The sequence below is a fragment of the Cetorhinus maximus genome, chromosome 24, assembly GCF_964194155.1.
Source record: "Cetorhinus maximus chromosome 24, sCetMax3.hap1.1, whole genome shotgun sequence".
Classification (NCBI taxonomy): domain Eukaryota; kingdom Metazoa; phylum Chordata; class Chondrichthyes; order Lamniformes; family Cetorhinidae; genus Cetorhinus; species Cetorhinus maximus.
In genome coordinates this window covers 45,231,318-45,251,634 of record NC_135902.1, presented here as the reverse complement: position 1 = coordinate 45,251,634, position 20,317 = coordinate 45,231,318, and the positions used below count along the sequence as shown (strand labels likewise).

At 40.6% G+C, this 20,317-nt stretch overlaps 1 protein-coding gene across 3 annotated transcripts in view; it reads left to right on the top strand.

The window, feature by feature from the left end:
• pgs1 (phosphatidylglycerophosphate synthase 1) overlaps window positions 1-20,317 on the top strand; it is a 61,560-nt gene that overhangs the window by 23,864 nt on the left and 17,379 nt on the right. The window contains exon 8 of one of the 3 annotated variants that reach the window (XM_078571143.1): window positions 3,990-5,116. The exons of the other annotated variants lie outside the window; for them this stretch is intronic. Coding sequence (XP_078427269.1) covers window positions 3,990-4,093 — 104 coding nt within the window. The 3' untranslated portion in view covers window positions 4,094-5,116. Of the gene's footprint in view, window positions 1-3,989; window positions 5,117-20,317 lie in introns of those variants that run through there. 3 annotated transcript variants of the gene reach the window in all.

The following is a 20,317-nucleotide window of genomic DNA, read 5'->3' as shown; positions in this document are numbered from 1 at the left end:
GGTACACCCACAGTGCTGTTATGGAGGGAGTTCCAGGATTTTGACCCAGCGACAGTGAAGGAATGGTGATATATTTCCAAGTCAGGATGGTGAGTGGCTTGGAGGTGAACTTCCAGGTGGTGGTGTTCCCATGTATCTGCTGCCCTTGTCCTTCTAGATGGTAGTGGTCATGAGTTTGGAAGGTGCTGTCTAAGGAGCCTTGGTGAGTTCCTGCAGTGCATCTTGTAGATGGTACACACTGCTGCTACTGTGTGTCGGTGGTAGAGGGAGTGAATGTTTGTGGATGGGCTGCCAATCAAGTGGGTTGCTTTGTCCTGGATGGTGTCAAGCTTCTTGTGTATTGTTGGAGCTGCACTCATCCAGACAAGTAGAGAGTATTCCATCACACTGCTGACTTGTGCCTTGTAGATGCCGGATAGGCTTTGGGGAGTCAGGAGGTGAGTTAATCATTGCAGGATTCCTAGCCTCTGACCTGCTCTTGTAAGCACGATATTTATATGGCTAGTCCAGTTCAGTTCCTGGTCAATGGTGGCTCCCAGGATGTTGATAGTGGGGCATTCAGCGATGGTAATGCCGCTGAATTTTCACAAATGCCCCAGTGCACATGTTCAACCTTTACAAAGGTAGACTCAGTCACTTGATAATAAATGGCTGGACACAAATTGGTAAGTTGCTTCATTTCACAGACAGGAAGTCAATATCGTGTAACAGCCAAAGGATTCTAACATTCATGTGAATTAATATTCCTAAGTTATACCTAGTTGTAAAACTCTTTTCTTTCCTATCTCCCTCAACAGTTTGCTGTGAGTCACTTTAAAATTGACTTCACAAACAGAGGGTTTGGGGAAGCCTGCCACAGTCTATTTCAAAAATTAAAATGCCTCTGCGTACGGACAGACAGTGAGAAAAATAAAGAAGCTCTTTTTGCCTCCCTCCCCTATCTGTAACACTTTCTTTTCCTTCCTCCCCTACCACTCATGAGAAGTATCTGACCTCAGATTGGCATTCCATTTCTTTGATCACAAGCTGCATCTCCCTCATCTGTGACCAAACTCTTAAAAGAATTATAGCTGACCAGCATGTCGTATCTTGGTGTCAGTCTTGGCTTAGTGGCAGCACTCACCTTTGAGATGGAAAATAGTGGGCTCAAGCCCCACTTCAGAGAGTTGAACAGATAATCTAGGCAGACACATTAATGTAGCACTAAGTGAGTAATCCATTGTCAGAGATGTTGAATTTCAGATTAGATGTTAAACTAAGACCCAGTCCACCCTCTGTGATGGATGTAAAATATGTCAGTGTTCAAAGAAGAACAGGGGAGTTCTCTTTGGTGCCATGGCTGACAGTTCTCCTTGAGTATCTGGTCATTTATCTCATTGCTGTTTGTGGGCTTTCTGTGTACAAATTGACTGCACTGTTTCCTTGCACAGTATCAGTAACTAGTCTTCCGAAATCATGCATTGTCTTTGAAACCCTTTGCCACATCCTGCTTCAAAGATATTCTATTTATTTATACGTTGTATGCTTAGATTTGTTTTGCAAGGGCTGGAATAAAGCTCCACAACAATCTGCCATTGAGGTATGGGAATATGTTTTATTTGAATTCAGGTGGTTTAAGGTCAATGCATTTGATATGTTGGAATATTTTATTTTCGTAAACAGCTCTCTTTCTGGCACATGAGAAGGCTGCATTATATTCCAGTAAAACTTTATGTGGCCAAACGTAACCTTGTTTAAATTCTAGCTAATTGCATGAAAGAAAGCTGCATGACTAGACTTCGTGGCCAAACTGATGCCAAGAAACTATGATAACCTAGAACCAGACCCTGTGCCAAAAACTGAGGGAAAGACACTCAAAGTAAATGTAAGGTAAATGGCAGTATGTACAAGCTACAGCAGTTTCTGCGTTCTGTTGACTAGGTCAACAGCTCAAGTCTCCATTGTATTTAAACTCTACACCCTGTCTTTGTTCATGCATTTTCACAACCAATCTAAAGCAGTTGTTTTGTACAATGTGGTTGCAAGTGATTTATAGCTCACCCACTGAGTTATGAAATTCCATAGAAGCTAATATTGTTGAGTTTGGAGAAAGAAAATATGAGAGTTAAAGCAAATCCAATGATGAAATTATGAAATGAGAATGTGGATGTACAGTGAGTTAAGTAGGAATAATGAAAAAAGGATGTGGCGGATCCTGAAACAGAAGCTATATAATTACCCACTCTAGCTGCTATCCACAAGTGTTTAGAATGTAAGGTTGTGGCTGATCTGTTCTCTGGTCCCCTGATTTGATTGAACTGGTGGCAGTTAGTGGAGGGGTTGTGGGTGCGTGGGTGTGGGACAGCTGGGGATGGTGATTCTCTCTTTTAACTTACTTTGTTATTGCCTATGGGAATTGGGGGATTCGAGACCCCTCTTCTTCCCCCTCCACCCCCCTTCCTCCCACAGCAGGCAAGGTTTAAGGTGATAAAAAACGGCTTTCCCTTAAGTATCAGTACCTGTTCCAGAGCGTTCTGACTGAAACTTCTTCTGTAATAAACCCGCTTCTCTCAACTGATGTGGTGCTGTGTGTTAGTTCAGTATGTGCTGCGCTGCTTATCTTCCTACTTAAAAGGAATTTGGCATCTTGGCTGATGATTCTATAAAGCCTCTAGATTGAATATCAGGTGCACCATGTCAGAAAAATAACTGCCTGCAATGGTTCTGACCAAAAATGCTCTAACTTGTGTTAATGCTGGAGAAATGTGGTCTTTGTCAGTACAGAGTGTTGTTTATTATTTTGTTTGATAATTCTGTTGCCATAATGTGAGTTGTCTGTTTTATTCAAACAGCTTTCAGGACTAGCAATTCATAGGTCATGAGTTCTAATTAAATTGAATAAATTTGTAGGTTGATACCAGAAAAGCTACTCATAAATCTTTTCTTTATATAACTCCAGCCCACACTATGCTTGACTCATTATGTCCTCAAGATAAGTAGGGATTGCCACTGGCTTTGCCAGTGTTGCCCCCATCACAACAAAATATATAGGAAAGATGAATCACAGTGATGGTGTGCAGAATCAAAATCCGAATGGAGATTACTGAATCTTAACCAAAACAAAGAAAAGACTTGCATTTATATAGTGCCTTTCACAAGCACAGTATGCCCAAAGTACTTTTGCAGGCAATTAGTTGCTTTTGAAGTGATGTCATTGATGTAACTGCAATGTCAGATCCCCTCTCTCCATCCCCAACTCCCTTCCCCTTGGCCTTGCCCCTCTCTTTCTCTATAATTTCCTCTAACCCTCCAAGATATCTGCGGTCCTCTTATTCCGATCTCTTGATCATCCCCGATTTTAATTACTCCACTATTGGTGGCTATGCCTTCAGCTGCTAAGGCTCTAAGCTCTTGTATTCCCTCCCTAAGCTTCTTCATCTCTCCCTCCTCCTTTAAAGGCACTTCTTAAAGCCTGCTTATTTGGCGAAGCTTTTGGTCATCTGCCCTAATATCTCCTTATAGGAACATAGGAAATAGGAGTAAGAGTGGGCCATTCAGTCCCTCGAGCCTGCCCTGCCATTCAGCTAGCTCATGTTTATTCCCGAGTGTTTTTTTTGTTGCAATAGACCAATTAATTCCTTCCTTTATTTGGAATAAGGAAACACCCAGAATTCATAGTTTTTCTACAAAGTCCCAAGCATTTACGTGGTTTAGCACTGCCAAATTTTCAGTTTTATTATTGGTCTGCTAACATCTGTAATATTTCTTTTTGGCTCATTCGGACTTGGCTAGTTTAGTGTGGGTGCAATTGGAGGCAATCTCTTGTCAATCCATATCTCTGCCTGCTCGGTTGTGTTCTTCCATTCCTTTTGCAACCAGTCATTTTTCTTCAAACTCTATTGTTAGATGGTCACTTAAGATTTGGACCCAGTTCAGAACACACTTTGGGCTGTGGCCTCTCTCTTTATGCAGCCCTATTAATGCAAACCATTTATTTCCGCCTTCATTAGGAGATTCTGCATTTCAAGTCTGGCAAGTGAGAGGCGTCAAAACCCTTAGTAACTTACACGTTGAGAGTATTTTTGCGTCTTTTGACTCTCTCTCGGAAATATGATATGCCCCATACACACTTCTTTCGCTATTTACAAATCAGAGATTTTGCACGCAAAAAAATCACCCAGTTTCCTTTATTGCGCCCTAATTCACCGATAGACATTATGTTAGAATTAAATCCTTTTGTTAGGGGGTTCATTTCCAAATTGTATTCTCTAAATTTTTCACTGCATTACCCTTCGCTTTCTACCTTAAAAAACTCTTGGAGCAAGATTTTGATTCAGACTTATCAGAAGGTAACTGGAAGTCTATTCTCTTGTGTACATTCCTCATCTGTATGTACAAGACATTGGTTGCTACAATTCAAAATCTTGCATTGTATCCATCTATTCAAGGTGAAATTATCTAAGATTTATCCAAATTTTGACCCATCCTGTGATAAATGTCATACTGCCCCAGCCTCTTGAATTCATATGTACTGATTGTGTCCTAAATTGGCTTTGTTTTGGACAAAAATGTTTTAGCTCACTCTCACATATTTTCAGTAGTTGAACCTTCTCCTATTACAGCACTCTTTGGAGTGGAACCAAATGGCATTCCTCTTACACAAATTCAGACTTTTGCACTTGCCTTTTCAACATTATTGGCTAGACGTATTATTCTATTAAATTAGAAATGGTCTACTCTGCCTTCTTTTATTAATTGGTCATGTGATCTTATGCAGAATCTTAAACTTGAGAAAATAAAGTGCACTATAAGGGGCTCCGCTGATGGATTTTATGAAGCTTGGCAACCTTTCTTAGATTACTCTGAGGAACTACAGCTCTCTACTTTCATATGCAACCTAATTAGGGTCAGTTATGTATTATATCAGGTGAAACTATATCTGACCTATGATTGTTGTTGACTTTCCTATTATCTATTTTTTGGGGGTTTAGGAGGGTTTTTTTCTCTTTCCTTTTTCTTCCTCCTACTCCTCTTTCTTTCTCTTCCAAATGTAAGTGTATTGAATTATTGCTGCACTGTGAAGCTTTTTTTTTGGTATGGTTACTCATTATGACTGTTGTTAAATTTTTTTTGAAAAATAAAGAATTAATTTTTAAAAATACTCTGCATTTCTGTTTTTCCCACCGAAGTGGATAGCTTCACATTTTTCCACATTATATTCCATCTGCCATGTTTTTGCCCACTCACTTCGTCTGCCTAAATCTCCTCGAAGCCTCTTTGCATCCTTCTCACAAATCATAATGCCACTAAGTTTTATGTCATCAGCAAACTTGGTAATATTACATTTGGTCCCACAACCAAATCATTGATATAGATTGTGAATAGCTGGGGCCCAAGCACTAATTCTCGTGGTACACCACTAGCCAGAGCCTGCCAACCTGACAATGGCAATTTTATTCCTGCTCTCTGTTTTTCTATCTGTTAACCAATTTTCAAATACCCTGAATCCCATGTGCTCTAATTTTGCTTACTAACCTCCTTTGCGGGATCTTATCGAAAACCTTCTGAAAATCCAAATACATGGCATCCAGGAGTTCCCCCTTATTTATTCTGCTAGTTATGTCCTTAAAAAATTCTTAACAGGTTTGTCAACATGCGCCCAATCCTATCATTAGTATCCAGTTAGCACATCCTTTATAATAGATTCTAGTGTTTTCTCTACTACTGATGTCAGGCTAACAGGACTGTAGTTCCCTGTTTTCACTCTTCCTGATTTCTTAAATAGTGGAGTTACATTTGCTATCTTCCAGTCTGCAGGCACCGCTCCAGAATCTGTAGTATTTTGGAAGTTGGCCACCAATGCATTTCTACAGCCACCGCTTTCAACACTCTGGGATGCAGAGAATCAGGTTCAGGGGATTTATCAACTTTCAGTCCCATTAATTTCTTCAGTACTACTTTTTTTTACTAATACCAATTTGTTTTAGTTCCTCATTCTCGCTAGTCCCTTGGTTCTCTTCCTGGGAGGTTTTTCATATCTTCCTCCACTAAGATGGACACAAAGTAATTGCCTAGTTTCTCTGCCATTTCCTTATTCCCCATTATACATTCTTCTATCTCTGCCTGTAGAGGCCCACATATGTCTTTGCTAATCTTTTCCTTTTTCCATAACTATAGTAGCTTTTGCAGCCCGTTTTTATGTTTCACACTAGTTTACTTTCATATTCTATTTTCTGTCTCTTTATCAATTTCTTGGTCCTCCTTTGCTGAATTCTAAAATGCTCCCAATCCTCAGATTTACTACTATATTGGCAACTTTATAAGCCTCTTCCTTTGGTCTAATATAATCGTTAGTATTGGCCATGATTGGATCACCTATCCTGCTGGGTTTTTGTGCCTCAAAGGAATGTAAATTTAGTCATTTAGTTGTACGGAATGCTTAGTTATTTAGCTGTATCGAACTTGACTATTGCTGAAAAAACAGTCATGCTGTTGAAGCTTTTCGTCTTGTACTCATCAGGACAGACTCGCAAGAATACCAATTGTAAAGGGAACAACAACTTACATTGCATGAGAAAAGAGTGCTGATTGGTTGGCAAATTGACTCTGGTAGAGGCATTGCCATGGGGAATGCACCAGGGAACAGTTATCTGCCAAGCTTGTTAAAGTCAAACCAGGCAGGTCGACTCTGATTGGTCAAGGCATTGCCATTGGGAATGAACCAGGCTGTCCTCTAAGTTTTTGTTTAGTTGCAATGCGTGCACTTGCTCTTTCTATCTGCAAACAATACCTGCTTGAAACACACCTGCACTGTAAATTCGCTTAAGTGGAAGTAGTTTAGCAGCACTATCAATGTAGCCGCTAAACATGAAAGCGAGGAGTTTGTTATTGCGCATGGCTTCAATTTTGTGTGCCTCCGTCCCACATCAAACAGGAAGAAGTACTCACTAAGTTCGAACTCCACTACTCCCATCTACCCTGCCTAAAACAAGCATCCATCAAGACGCTGAACCCTTGAAAGTGCACCTAGCTGATCTAGCACATGCCTATTGAGGGATACTGAACGATTTGGCTGATTTTCACATGAAACGCATGTCTAGTACTGTTGCGAGGCCTCTAGGCCAACCCAGCCATACACATCTGTAAACCTGACAAAGGGACTGGAATAGTGGTCCTTAACAAGTGTGACTACATCAACAGAATGCATGTCATTCTTAATGTCAGGTCGAGATTGATATTCATTGAACCTGCCACTAAGCATGATTGGACCGCACTGCTTGAAAACAAGTTACAAAAACGCTTGTTGAACTTTTGTAAGAGTACTGTGCTGCTGGGTGGTATATATGATAGGATTTGTCCTCACGGCTCAGTGCATCCACATATGATTTAAGTTCAATTTTAACAACACCATGTCTGCCCTAATGGATGGTGTTGCCATTGGATCCCCCCTAGGCCCAGCTTTGACAAACATCTGTCAGTTTACATGAAAAATGTGCCTTCGATAGAATGACACTTAACCTTCTACCCCTTGCGTATCTCTGATATGTAGATGATACGTTTGCTATATTTGAATTCGCAGCTACATGTAAAGTTTTCTTACACACCTTAATGGGCTCCATCCTGTCCTCAAATTCACCTTTGAAATGGAGCAGACAAATGAGCTCCCTTTCCTCAACATGCTAGCTGAGAAATCTGCCTATGGGCTCTTTACTACTGTCAATTGTAAGCCCACCTTCACTGGTCAGTATTTGTGTTAGGATTCCTGTAGGTCCATGTGCTATAAGATTGACCTTAATAGCCACCTCAAAAATAGGGCCCAAACCATTTGCTCACCATGAAAGCTTAATGCTCAGATAAGCTGCGTCAAAGCCATCCTGTGGGATAATGACTACCATGATTAGATCATTGCTTGTTGTATGTCGTTCAAACTCATGAATGGGCCTAAGGCGACCACTTTCAGGCCTGAAAAGCACCTAGTCTACCTCAGATTACCCTAGAAGGATAAGGTATCTTAAAAATTTTTGGAACAGGTGAAGCAAGCCATTTCATTCTGCCACAATGCAGTAGCAACACGTGGTATTCTCCACTAATGGGATGCTGCCGTCAAGCTAAAAAGACGTTCTGCCTATTACACAAATGAATAATGTTGCATATGAATTTCAGGGCTGTTGTGATGCTATGTATGCAGGGTGTACGTCCCAACGATTGGCAGATCGTACCAAACAGCACAACCCTTTGGCTTTTCGCAACTGACCATATACAGCCAGCCCATTCTTGCAAAGCTTAAAACATAGTGTCTAACATTAGATATGATTCCATGATTGGACAGCACTTACTAAACAATCATGTTTGTGCTAAGACTTACACTGACAGCCAATTTAAGTTTATCAGTTGGGCTTGCAGTCTAGCTCACTTATGCGCGCAAGAAGTTGCACATATTCACACACGTGGCCTTGTCCTTTACAGACAGAAGGGGCCTTTTCCTGCATTTCACCTTTTTCAAATAAATAAAAGCTTGAGGGAACAGCCTGGTTTATACTCCATGTCAATGACTTGACCAATCACAATCGACCTGCCTGGTTTGAATTTAAACAAAAGCTTAACAGTTAATTGTTCTCTGATGCATTCTCCATGGCAACACCACTGCCAATCAGAGTCCACTTGCCAACCAATCAGCACTCCTTTATCATGCAGTATAAATTGTTGTTCCCTTTACAATTGGTATTCTTGCAAATCTGTCCTGATGAGTGCAAGACGAAAAACTTCACCAGCATGTCTCTTTATTTCAGCAATACTTAAGAATGCAAATTTGTAGTAAACCATGTATTAATTCTTTAAATGCCAGCCATTGCCTATCTAGAATCATACCTTTTAATGTAGTTTCCCAACCTACCACACCTAATTTGCCCTTCATACCTTCGTAATTTCCTTTGTTTAGATTTGAGACTCTAGTTTCGGATTGAACTGTCACTTTCAAGCTTAATGTCGAATTCTACCATACCATGGCCACTCTTCCATAGAGATTTCTTTACAATGAAATTATCAGTTAGCCCTTTCTTACTGCAGAATGCTAGATCTAAAATAGCCCATTGTCTGGCCTCAATAGACTGTTCTAGAAAACCATCTTGTACACATTCCAGGAATTCGCCTGCCACAGTATTAGTGCTAATTAGGTTTACCCATTCTCTTTATAGATTGTAGTCCCCCATGATTATTACCCTTGTTACATGCACCTTTAATTTCCTGATTTATACCGTATCCTATATTACCACTACTGTTTGGTGGCCTGTAAACAACTCCCACCAATGTTTGCTGCCCCTTACTGTTTCTTAGCTCCACCCAAGCTGATTTCTACATCTTGATCTTCCGATCTAAGATTCTCTCTTACTAATGTACTGATCTTATCCTTTATTAATTTAATAATGTACTGATCTTATCCTTTTCCTTTTTGCCTATCCTTCCTAAATGTCGAATACCCTTGAACGATCGATTCCCAGCCTTGGTCACCTTGCAGCCATGTCTCCGTAATGGCAATTAGATCATGCCCGCTTACTTCCATTTGTCCCATCAATTCATCTACCTTGTTGCGAATGCTATGTGCATTCAGAAAGAGTGCCTTTCATTCCATCTTTTTATTATTTTCGCAATTTCTAGCCTTATCTGCTGGCACACTCTAAGTTTTTACTTCCCCTTGGATTATCAATTCCCTTATTGCTACCTTGCTCTCTTGCCTTGTCTTCTCTTTTTAATTTATCACTTCTTCCCTCACTTGATTTCCCCGCCCCCACTATTTAGTTTAAGTTTGGTTATGTGGCTCAGAGTTGTATTTTGTTTTATAATGCTCCTGTGATGGGGCATTTTATTACGTGAAAGGAGTTATGTTGAGGCCAGTTGTTGTTGTAATGTAGAATATTACAAGGTCCTGCAAATAGCAATGTGATAATGACGATGTCATGGGATCTTTTTATGTCCACGTAAGAGGCGATGCAAATAAATACTGCCACTATTTGGAGCTGATAAGTTATGTTCCACGTGGTTTGAAGCCAGTCAATGGGCTGTGGATTCATAATCAAAATCGGAGGAACTTACTTTGTTCATTGATGATAGTAAGTTCCACGCTGTTCCCGGTTTACGTGCAACAATTAGGAAAATTATTGCTAAGCAATAAATGCTTAGATACTGTTCTGCTAAAATGAATTTTTGTCTGTTGTGGATATTTCTTTTTACAACTCATACTTTTCTACTACTGGGATCAACATTTAAGCAGTTGATACCCAAGAATCAGTTTGCCATCAGAAGTCCCACTCGAAAAATTTGAGAATGTTTGAGTTCAATGATCTTTCATCAGAACTGGACATTTGTCTGGGGTAGGCCTCCTCAAGACCTTTTCAGTTCATATTGAGGGGTTTGGGGGTTGTTGGGAGTTTGAGTTCATTTACCATTCCAAGGAGGGCCAGTATTTGCAATTCGAAACATTCCATAATATTGTTAGAAAATAACCTATTGTGCATGGGAGTATCATTGTATTTCCTTGAATTTTAGGGGATCTGTGTGTTCAAATTGCCCAGACTGGAGCACAGCCAGACAGTCTTTGGAAGTCCCCCTCTTTGCTCATCAGGTACTACCAATTTCTGGGGGCTTGCGTGGGCCTAGAGTTTAGTCATTATGGACTAGCTATGCATATATCACCAGTAGGTATTTGGGGAGGGGCCTGTACCCAAAACTTAAGTGGCAAGTCTAATTTTACACAGTTGTATGGGCAATAGTTTTTTTTCTTCACTTCCTTCTGCTGAACTTGGGTAGTTAGGAAGGCAAATGCAATGTTGGCATTTATTTCGAGAGGGCTAGAATATAAAAGCAGGGATGTGCTGCTGAGGCTTTATAAGGCTCTGGTCAGACCACATTTAGAATATTGTGAGCAATTTTGGGCCCCGTACCTCAGGAAGGATGTGCTGGCCCTGGAGAGGGTCCAGAGGAGGTTCACGAGAACGGTCCCAGGAATGAAAGGCTTAACATATGAGGAACGTTTGAGGACTCTGGGCCTATACTCGATGGAGTTTAGAAGGATGAGGGAGGATTTGATTGAAACTTACAGAGTACTGAAAGGCCTGGATAGAGTGGATGTGGGGAAGATGTTTCCATTAGTAGGAGAGACTAGGACCCGAGGGCACAGCCTCAGAGTAAAGGGAAGACCCTTTAGAACAGAGATGAGGAGAAACTTCTTTAGCCAGAGAGCGGTGAATCTATGGAATTCATTGCCACAGAAGGCTGTGGAGGCCAGTTCATTGAGTGTATTTAAGACCGAGATAGATAGGTTCTTGATTGGTAAGGGGATCAAAGGCGGGAGAATGGGGTTGAGAAACTTATCAGCCATGATTGAATGGCGGAGTAGACTCGATGGGCCGAATGGCCTAATTTCTGCTCCTATGTCTTATGGCCTTATGGTCTTAACTATACAAGGCACTAGTTAGATGACACCTAGAATACTGAACAGTTTTGGTCCCCTTATCTAAGGAAAGATATACTGGCATTGGAGGCAGTCCAGAGAAGGTTCACTAGGTTGATTCCGGGTATGGAGGTATTTTCTTATGAGGAGAGGTTGAGTAGGTTGGGCCTGTACTCATTGGAATTTAGAAGAATGAGAGGCAATCTTATTGAAACACATAAGATTCTTATATAGGGGGCTTGATAGGGTAAATGCTGAGAGGTTGTTTCCCCTTGTGGGAGAGTCTAGGACCAGAAGGCATAATCTCAGAGTAAGGAGTCTTCCATTTAAGACAGAGATGAGGAGGAATTTCTTCTCTCAGAGGTAGTGAATCTGTGGAATTTGTTACCGCGGAGGGCTGTAGTGGCTGGGTTGTTAAGTATATTCAAGGCTTAGATAGACAGATTTTTAATCAGTAAGGGAACCGAGGGTTATGGGGAAAAGGCAGGAAAGTAGAATTGAGGATTATCAGATCAGCCATGATCTCACTGAATAGCGGAGCACTCGATGGGATGAATGGCCTACTTCTGCTCCTATGTCCGTTGGTCTTATGGTCAGTGTTCTGAAATCCAGCCTTTAGTGTAACCAGGGCAGATCTAAAGACAATCCCAAAAAAAATGCAACAACAGGTAATTTCTTGTTTTCCAGAATTAGGGAAGAACTCTTATGAACTGAGACTGACGCTCTTTCTATTTGAAAAATGGGAAATTATCAATTTCGAAACAATGTCATTCCTGTTCTTGATGAAGACATGTTCACAAAGGGAAACGTTTGCAGTACATACACCTAGACAGAACTGATGGGAAATGTGGATGTTGTTTGGTCTTAGGCATTGTATGGACTTTTCACTTATACTGGCAGTGTTTCAAGTGATGCCAAAAGTACTCAGTGACTATTGCCATACTGCATTTACTTGAGTAGTTTATAGCTACTTGTAATTCTAAAACAAGTTGAATAATCACTTCTTCTGCCAAATAGCAATGGTTCTTGTAAGTTCTAGCAATATTAAAAACTTTGTGTGTTAAAGAAAATCCAAACTACCAGAAGTGTTGGTTGAGGAAATATTTAATGTCAAAACTTTTGTTAGTTCAGTTGTACCACTAGCTAAGATTCTTATACCTCATACATACCTACACAACAGGTGTAGAACTCCTAGGTATATTAATGAAAAGATTTAGAGAAGGAATTTTATGACTTTTATAGCTTCTTAATTCAAGTTTGGAGAATAAGTGATAGTTTTACTGTCCAATTTTTTGATTTACATTTTATATACAAATGTAACAATATTTTTATCAATATGAGGTGAAGCAGTTTATAAATTGCAAGGGTGATGCTCAAATAGATATTTACATTAATTAGTAATTCCTCTTGAAAAATAAGTATTTTGGCTCTTATTATTGAGGATAACTTGGGACAAACCTTTTGTGTTTGATCCATTTTGAGAACTGCTTAGTGTAACAGTATTTTCTGGTTAATATTATCTTCTCTTGCATATTCAATGTCTTTTTAAAATATATACTAGCTTTCTAATGTTTCAATTCAGAACCTTCAGGATTATGCATGTAATGCAGTATGATTTTCAACTTTTCTTTCATTTAATGGTCAGGAATGCATGTCTTCAGTGGTGCTACAAATTTTCCAAATAATTTGAAGATGCAGTTTTTCTTGAAATTATTTTATTCAGTGCAAATGCACTAAGTTTAGTTCTAAATATGCTGCTGGAAAATTCCCTAATTTTATTGGTATAATTCTGTAGCCTATATTTTTGTTCTTGCACAGCATAAAATATATTGGTATATATGTTTACAACTTGTAATGTCTCTTTTATAGATCAACCTTTCATGTATTATTGTGGTTTATTCACTGGTGCGGTTGTACAAATGGAATACTTTCAGTGTTGCTCGAGGGTAGATGAATGGCTAGCCCAGAAAATTTTTAATTTTTGTGTTCTTAGGTAATTTCTGAGAACTGCTGTTGCTTCCTGTAGCCTCTAGAAATAGCTGGAAGATATTTCATTTCTGAAGAATTTGGACATGGCCACAACACTGATATTTTGTAATTCTAGTAATAGGATTCATTGTATAGGAGAACAAAACAGTCTGGTATCCCGCAAATATCTTTAGTCCATTAAATTTATTTTTAGCAACTTAAATACCAAGGTTATATATATAAGATTGCATTTACAGTGCAGTATTTTTAGTAGAGGTTTGTGTTGCTGAAAGAGAAAAGGACAAACATTGTAAACTTTATATAGTGGGTATAAACTTAAAAAATGAGTTTGCATAAATCTTAGGATATCTCAGCTGAGGAAAACTAGAGCACCTTTAAAACAAATTCCATCAGGAAGAAAGAAGGACGGGAAGTACTATAGGAATTTAGCAAAAATATAGGGCAAAGCAGCCCATTTGATCGGCATCTTACATCCGCCATCCACCAGCTTACATTCACTTACTCCACTCTCAACACGTCGTGGCAGCGGTGTATACAACCTACAAGATGCACTGTAGCAACTCGCCAAGCATTCTTCAACAGCACCTTCCAAACATGCAGCCTCTATCACAAAAAGGATAAGGGCAGCAAACACATGGGAACACCACCACCTGCAAGTTCCCCTCCAAGCTCCACATCATCCTGACTTGGAACTACATTGCTGTCCCTTCACTGTTGTTGGGTCAAATCCTGGAGCTCACTTCTGAACAGCACTGTCTATGTACCTGCACCAGATGGACTGCAGCGTATCAAGAAGTGGCTCATCACCACCTCTGCAAGGGCAATAGCCAGCGACTCCCACATCTCATGAATGAATATTAAAAAAAGTTAAAAGAAGATATTGGAACTGCAAAACAAGTCTGAGATGAGTATATTAAAATACTGAAGCTTGTTAAAAGCTCAGGGAAATTCTGAAACTTGCCAGCAGCAAATGAAAGGCAGGAAATGGTTCTGTGTTATGGACACATAGCAGGAAAATTTTAGCGAACACATTCATGTTTACAGGTATGACTCTGTTACAGAAAGTATTGCAATCACTTATAATAACAACCTCAACTGGCATTTATATAGCACTTTTAATGTAGTAAAATGTCCCAATGTGCTTCACAGATTTGCAGTCAGATATAAATTAACACCAATCAAAAGAGACATTGGTGACGGGATGTTGGTTTTTAGGAACATCTTAAAAGAGGAGAGGGAGGCAGAGAGGATTATAGAGCTTAGGCCTCCAAAGGCACAGCTGCCACCGGGAGTTGGGGATGCACTAAAGGACGGAATGGAGAGGAGGCCGAGTGGGAAGGAGGGTTGTAGGGAAAAGGAGGTTTGCTGCTATTGATAATGGGCTGCTTTGGATCAGGGCTCTCTCATTATTCTCTCCTGTCTTTAGTATCTGGCTTGACTATATTTTGCTCCAGTTATCTGGCATTTTCCCTATGGTTCTTGGTGGCGGATGATGATAAAATAAACTTGGTGATTACGCAGAGCAGCATTGTCAGGTCTTCCATTTCTGGCTATCCAGGAACTCTAAGTCATCAAGCAGCATGTGATTCAGTGACCAGTGCCAAAGATATTGGTAAGTTGGTGAATGAGAGCTGAAGAACAACTGATGCACTTTCATATGTTACAATCTGTGCTTCAGGTCAGATTACTTTAGGATATAGTTTTGTCTGGGTTTCAGTGGAAGTGCATCCCTTGCATTGGTTAGGCCTAGGGTGTTTCATCAATTTTGAATTGTTCTAGCTTCCTGCCTCCAGTGCCCACATCTGGATGTCGGTCCAGCTGAGGATGGAGGGTGCAGTTTCGATTGTCCTTCCATGGGTGATGGTTGTGGGGGAGGAAGGGTAGAGAACGATTGAAAGAAATATTGCTACGGAGAGTGAAGGCAAAGTATGTATTTAGGGGTACATACTGAACATTCCATCTTTTAAGCCATTCTGGCAATAGAGTAGACTATTTACGCCACGGTTGATGAAGGACAGTGCTTTTGAATCAATATTTTCTGCTCTGCTATTGTTAAGAGTTTACCATTGTTTGATGTACTCAGGAGAGGATAAGGTTGATCTCCTGTAGCTGTGCCATTTCGCCTGTTCTTTACTGAGGTTGATCAAGTTTTGTTCCATTTAATTGAGTGGTTGAGTCTTCCCATTCAGAGAGGCATTCTTGAGTTCAGCCATGGCATGGTTGGATTGGTCTGTTGTGTTTATGGAGGAATAGTAACGTTAGCTGGAGTTGGGGATTTCAAGATGATCTTCCCTGGGTGGGTATGGGTCTCCTTTCACTGATCCACATGAGATTGCCTATGTATTCTGATTACAGTGGGGGAAGGACAGTCTTTTCTAGCCTCCTTATAGAACCAAAGAATGGTTACAGTATAGAAGGAGGCCATTTGATTCATTGTGTCGATGTGGCTCTCTGTAAGAGCTACTCGGCTAGTCCCACTCCCCTGCCTTCTAACCGTAGCCCTGAAAATATTTGCCCTTCAGATAATTATCTAATTTCCTTTCCAAAACCAGGATTGATCCTGTTTCCAAATTCCAGAGCACACTGCCAAGCAGGGCATTCCATACACTAACAATTTGCTGCGCAAAATATGTCGTCTGTGGTTCCTTTGCCAATCGCCTAAACCTGACCTGCCACTTTCAACGGTTCAAGATGTGGCTTATCACCCACCACTTCAAGGGCAATTTATATCCCAGGTCCCTCTGCACCCCCTTTAAAATGATATCCTTTATTTTATATTAACTTTCCTTGTTTTTCCGACCAAAATGTATCACTTCATATTCTCTGCATTAAATTTCATCTGCCCCTGTCCGGCCACTCCACCAACTTGCCTATGTTCTCTTCAAGAATATCGCTATCCTTATCAGAGTTCACAGCTCTTCCAGGTCTTGTGTAATCTTGAAATTTTGGAATTGTGCCAAGTATAGGCCATTAATATGGATCAAGAAAAGTGGTGGTCCTTATACCAATCCCATGGGAACCCCACTGTATACCTTTCTTCAGTCTGAAAAACAACCATTCACCATTACTCTGTTTCATGACATTCAGCCAATTTCGTATCCATGTTACCACTGTCCCTTTTATTCCATGGGCTTCAACTTGGCTGACAAGCCTGTTTTATGACACCTATTGAACGGATTTCTGGAAGTCCATGAATGCCTCATCTCTGTTACCTCCTCAAAAAAACTCAATCAAGTAAGTTACAAATTTTCCCTTAATAAATGCATGCTGGCTTTCCTTTAATTAATCCACATTTGTCCAAGTGACTGTTAGTTTTGCCCATTATTTTTTCTACAACCTTTCCTATTACCAACATTAAGCTGACTGGCCTGTAGTTTATCCTTACACCCTTTTTTGAACAGGAGTGCAGCATTTGCAATTATCGAGTCCTCTGGCACTACCCCATTATCTAAGAAAGATTGGAAGATTGTGGCCAGTGCCTCTGCAATTTCCACCCTCACTTTCCTCTCTATCCTTGTATGCATCTGACCTGGTCCTGGTGATTTATCAACTTGAAGTACAGCCAACGCATCCAATTACCTCCTCTTTCACCACAACTTAGGTGCATTTTTTCCTTGGTAAAATAAAATGCAAGGTACTCATTGTTATTTACCCACTTATACTGGGAGTATCTTGGGGAGCTCTTTTATTGTCTTAGGGAAAGGATTTTGATTGCACAGATGCTGGAACTTTTGCACTATACTGCTTCTGGCAGGTGAAGGGGGAGGTTTCTGGAGGATATTGTGGATGTTTTTTTCCCCTTCCTCTGTGGATCAGTGTTGTCATGTGAATATGGAGAGCTGGTGGTGAGTGGTGGAACTTCTATGTTTCTGCCTCTGTGAGCATGCAGAAAGGATGTTTCTTCTAAGAAGTTTGAACTTGGTAGGTTAAGAAAAAAGAGTGAAGTTTTCTTTAGTAGGGTAATTTTCCTGTTCTTGATACTGTGGCAATGGAGGAGAAGAAAATATTGAAAGCACAGGTTTCTGCATGAATACAGGGGACAGGTGCAATTATTGAAATGCAAATTCCCTGGGGTTTTAGTTCATTCTAAGTAATTCACATGAAGGTGCAGCTGAAGACTGAGTGCAGTGAGGCCGAATGCCTAAATCCGGGAATTTGGTTCGTGAGGGAGTTTTAAGGATGTGATCTCTTTCTAAAAGCTAGTCAAGTTTGCAGTTAACGTAATTGTAACAGTAAATTGTAGTTTCTTTCACTCTTAGTGATAAACAAGGTCCCTGCTTAGAGGCACCTGCAGGGTAGGTAATAGGTAATTAGCCATAGTCCACAAAGGACCATAGCCAGCAGTGGCAGACTAATTTCACTGGAATCTGAGCTAGTATAAATACAGGATCTTTAGCACATGCACAATGTAAATCGCATGAAGGTGCAGCTGGAGACTGAGCGCAATGAGACCGAGTGCTTGAATCCAGGATTTTGGTAAATGAGGGAATTCGATGCAGTGAGGGAGGAAGTGCCGTTGTGGCCTTTTACAAAAAATGAGTGGCCCAAGAGAAGGAACTGGAGATGTTGAGACCTGGCAGCTGATGCCCAGAGGTAATAAGTAGGTGTGCAAGTAGGTAATTGGCGAGTTTTAAGTTTTTTTTCTCTCCCTATAAAATGGGGCAGTGGTTTGAACAAGTACTGGAGAGATATAAGTATTATATTAAATTTATAGCGTAACTAGTTAAACCCCATCATATAACTATGGGTAACAGTTGAGTGATACCCTAAACTTGAACCTAAGTACAGGCACTGGACCCCATATCCAGGAAACTCGGGACTGGACATATGCCAGATACGGGGATTTTCTGGATTTTGGGTGTCTGTGTGGCAATAAGCTGCAAGACTTTACCTAGTAGTTGACATATTTCCCCAATAACATCTTGCTTTATATCGTAAAATTGTCCTTATAAAATAACTCATCTCTGACTTACTGTCATACTGGAGGTACCCCTCCACCGCCAAGACTAAAAGAACTAACAACGGTAAAAGATATGACAGACAGCAACGCCTGACTTGGTTTTCAGGACCTTCCGGAGTTTGGGAAGCTGGATAAGGGGTCCGGTGCCTGTAGTTAAATACAAACAAAATAAAGATGAAGTGCTCCAGGTGTAGCTTGTGGGATCTGGTGGATACCTGTGTAATCCACAGAAACTACATCCGCAGCAAATGTCTGCAGCTTGAGTCGTTTGGCTCCGAGTTGATGAGCTGGAATCCGAGCTTCAGACATTGTGATGCATCAGGGAGGAAGAAAGTTACCTGGACACTTTGTTCCAGGAGACAGTCACACCGTTAGGCTAGGTACTTCAGATTTGGTCCAAGGTCAGGGATAGATGGGTGTGACTGTAAGAGAAGTAGATATGGGGATTCAAAAGGTAGCATTGGAGGAGTCTCAGCCCTTGCAATTGCAGCTTGTGTGGATGAGAACAGGAACTGCAGGGAGGATGAGCAAACTGACTACAGTTTCATGGGGCAAGGGGCTATTCAACTGGGGACAGCAAAAAGGAGTGTAGTTGTACTGGAGGACAGTAAGATACTGATCTCTGCAGCCTTGAGCATGAGTGCCAAAGACTGTTGCCTGCCCCATGCATGGGTTAAGGACATCTCCTCAGGGCTGGAGTGGGAGGGGACGGTTCCAGTTGTTGTGGTCCACGTGAGTAGCAACAACATAGGGAGGACAAAGAAAGAGGTTCTGCTGAGGGATTATGAGTAGCTAGGGGCTAAATTTATGAAAAAACAAAATCACAAAGCAAGTTTGCATAGATTAATAAGATTGAGAGTTGAATGCATGGTTTAAAGATTGGTGTGGAGAAATGGGTTCTGATTCATGGGGCACTGGCACCAGTACTGGGAAAGAGGGAGCTGTGTCGTAGGATGGCCTTCACCTGAACTGTGCTGGGACCAGTCTCCTGGAGAATCATATAGCTAGGGCTGTAGAGAGGGTTTTAAACTAAATAGTGGTGCAGAGGGTTCACATAAGGGGAGATTTGGAAACTTAAAGAAGCCAGTGGTGCAGGGTAGCGATGCAGCTAATGATAACCAGTATGTGACAGGAAGAGACAGCACTCACAAACATAAGAGTGCGCCAGCAAATAAGGTCAGAGTAGGGAAAAATGGTAAAAAGGACAGAATTGAAAGCTCTTTATCTGAATGCACACTACATTCATGATAAAATGGGTGAATTGATAGCACAGATAGAAATAAATATGATATAATAGCCATTACAGAGACATGATTGCAAAGTGACCACAGCAGGACCTGAATATTCAAAGGTATTTGACATTTCAGAAGGACAGGAAGAAAGGAAAAGGAGGTGGGGTAGTTCTGTTAATCGAGGATGAGAACAGTATAGTAATGAGAAATTATCTTGGTTCGGAGGATCAACATGTAGAATCAGTTTGGGTGGAATAAAGAAATAGCAAAGGGAAGAAGTCATTGGTGGGAGTAGTTCATAGGCCCCCTGACAGTAGCTATGCTGTATGACAGAATATAAATCAGAAATAATGGGGTTTGTAAGAAAGGTACTACAATAATCCTGGGGGATTTCAATCTTCATATAGATTGGACAAATCACATTGGTAAAGGTAGCCTGGAGAATGAGTTCAAGAGTGTATTCAGGACAGTTTCTTAGAACAGTTAGAACAATATGTTTTGGAAACAACCAAGAAACAGGCTATTTATGACCTGATAATGTTGTATGAGACATTATTGATAATTACCTCATAGTTAAGGATCCTCTATGTAAGAGTAATCATAACATGATAGAATTTCACATTCTGTTTGAGAGTGAGAATTTGGATCTAAAACTAGTGACTTAAACCTAAATAAAGACAATTGCAAGGGGTATGAAGACAGAGTTAACTC